The 2,489-nt window shown below is 39.4% G+C and overlaps 1 protein-coding gene across 1 annotated transcript in view; it reads right to left on the bottom strand.

Moving 5' to 3' along the window:
- Nucleotides 1–2,489, bottom strand: part of REPS2 (RALBP1 associated Eps domain containing 2) — a 208,323-nt gene that overhangs the window by 118,968 nt on the left and 86,866 nt on the right. Inside the window, exon 10 of the mRNA XM_019524650.1 lies at nt 1,801–1,943. Within this exon, the coding sequence (XP_019380195.1) occupies nt 1,801–1,943 (143 nt within the window). The remainder of the gene's footprint in view (nt 1–1,800; nt 1,944–2,489) is intronic.

The following is a 2,489-nucleotide window of genomic DNA, read 5'->3' as shown; positions in this document are numbered from 1 at the left end:
TGTCTCTCCAGATGTTGCCTACCATCCTGGAAGCAAGTGCAGAGGGGCGAACCTACCTGCCACCACCACTGCTGTCCCACTACAAGCCAGAGCAGCTCTAGAGCCCCACAACCTTTCTAAACCACAGCCGGGAGGGAATGGGCAGCAAAGAGGAACCCACCCACTACCACTGCTGTTTTCAGCTGGAGCGGGAGAGGAGTGGCTTTGAGCTTGTCTTCCACTCCTGGATCCGGTGGGGACAGCAGCAACAGAGGTCAGTGGACAGGGAGAATGGGAGTGCTGCTGAGGATGGAGGGGAAGAGAATAGGTGCCGAGAGCAAGGGCGAGGATGGGATTCTTACTTTTTTGGGGACAAAGTCCCTGCTGCCACTCTTGTGGCATAGCCTGACTATGCCCAGTGAGAGGTGGGTGGAGCTGGAAGTTCAGCCACACCTGCAGCACTGGTCACACGATCTTAGATCTGCCCATGACCCACCATACTGATTTTTAATTTATTTTTATTCCGATGTTGCTGGTCCAGAAACCTGTACTATAATTCACAATTGTTTTTAATGCAGAGATCTCTGTTCCAAAAGTACAGGGTTATTGTGACTATAAAGTGCACAAAGCATTAGAGAAATTTTAGGAACCTCAACTACTGTACTTTAAGGTCATAAGTATCACTGCAAGAACAAATGGTTAGCCCTTGTGGTTCATTTATACATATTAGCTTCAAAAGACTGTTGCATAAAGGAAATAAAACAGGCAGCCATTTAACAAAATGAAAGAAAACTAGAACTCAAACAGGGGGCTCAGAACAAAAAAAAGGAACAAACAGAAAAATCTGAAGAGAGAAAATTCTCAGGTGAACCTGCTTACTACACTCCCATTAAAATGAAACACCACTAATACACACAGTGGTGTTTTATTTTGATCATGGAAAAAATGTGGATTTGGGGTTACTTTTTTTAACCTGAAAATTGCTGATATTTTTAAATCAGAGAAAACCAGGATTCCTGCTCATAAGGACATAATATTACAGAGGCTAATAGGATGTACAATTGGAAGGTGGCTAGTTCACAATATGCCCCTATACTTGGACTTGAATTGTAAAAAAAATATAATCTTTTACAGAAACAACTGCAATGGACACTGAAATGTCCTAACTATAACTTGATTTCCTCTTTTTCTCTCTTTTAATGGTTAGTGTCAGCAGGCTGAATGGAGATTTTATTAAGTCTTAAATACTAGCACTTAGAATTGTAATCATTATCTATGATTAATCTTCCTCACCCTAGAAAGCTGTGCACATTTTTAAAAAATTGAATGGTATGTAATTCAGGGTTCATGTATAAATTACGAGATACATCATTGAAAAGAATGAATAAGGGAACAAGTCTCCCAATTGCACCTCATTAATAAGGAACATCACATGTTTTGGACTCATTTATCCCCGTCCCACAAAAACTGATACAATCTCTGCAATCTCACTGCTGTTATCATAATTAATTTAAAGTGGAAATGGTGACTCTCGAAAAGAGAATTACAGAACATTCCAACTAAAATCTCACGTGCAACATTAAAGATTCACCTGAAGTACCATCTGTGCACAAAGAGTGCTTGGCCAAAACATGCAGGAGGTCATTTATGGTTGCTGTTCTTCAGGTCTGGAACTTCCCCCTCCCCTCTGAGGGCCACCAGAGCCCCAGCCTGGCCATCTTTTAGAAGTGTTGTACGACAATTTTATTCATATGTTATATTTATTTATATACTAATGAAAGCAGAGCTCTTGAGACAGTTACAGAACTACAACAGGCTCACCTGTTTGAAGATAATCTGGCAGCAGTGTCTCTGGCAACTTGTCTGGTAATGGGTAACCATTCTTCCTAGCAACAATGAGGTGAAAGGCAGCACAGAACTCTGCTAGTGTCAGTGCTCCATCACAATCAACATCACTTAGTTCCCTGAAAACACAATATTCACTTGTTTCCAAATCCATTACGGAAATGGAACACACACAAGCAGACACATAGCAGATATAGGAAAGTTACTTTTGACAACGGTTAGCTGCAGAGAATTTTAAGAGAATTTTAAAAATGCCATTGTTAAACATTTATTCTGATTCTGAATGCAACAATTTCCAGGCATGATGGTATTTTTAAAAAACTGTGATTTTTAAAAATGCCTCTTGGAAAAGTGGAGTACACTGGCATTCTATTGAAAAGATTTATTCTATGAATAATGAAGTACTTTGTACAAAATCGTACAATATTTTCTATCCAGCCTTTCAGACCCAAAATTTGTTAAGTATTTTCACTTGAGTAGCCACATTCAATGATGTTAAAAATAGCTTTAGCTGATTTATCCTAATGCTTAAACAATTTTCCACACTGGTTCAGGCAGAAACATCAATGAAAATGGGTCTCAGTAAATATTTAAGCACATAGTATAGACTTGCCATAAAAGCTGAAAAGCTGAATTAATTACTCTTGGCTACCATTTGAAGCGCT

The sequence above is a fragment of the Gavialis gangeticus genome, unplaced genomic scaffold (genome assembly GCF_001723915.1).
Source record: "Gavialis gangeticus isolate Ggan-Ray unplaced genomic scaffold, GavGan_comp1, whole genome shotgun sequence".
Taxonomy (NCBI): domain Eukaryota; kingdom Metazoa; phylum Chordata; order Crocodylia; family Gavialidae; genus Gavialis; species Gavialis gangeticus.
This window is presented reverse-complemented; position numbering and strand designations above follow the sequence as displayed.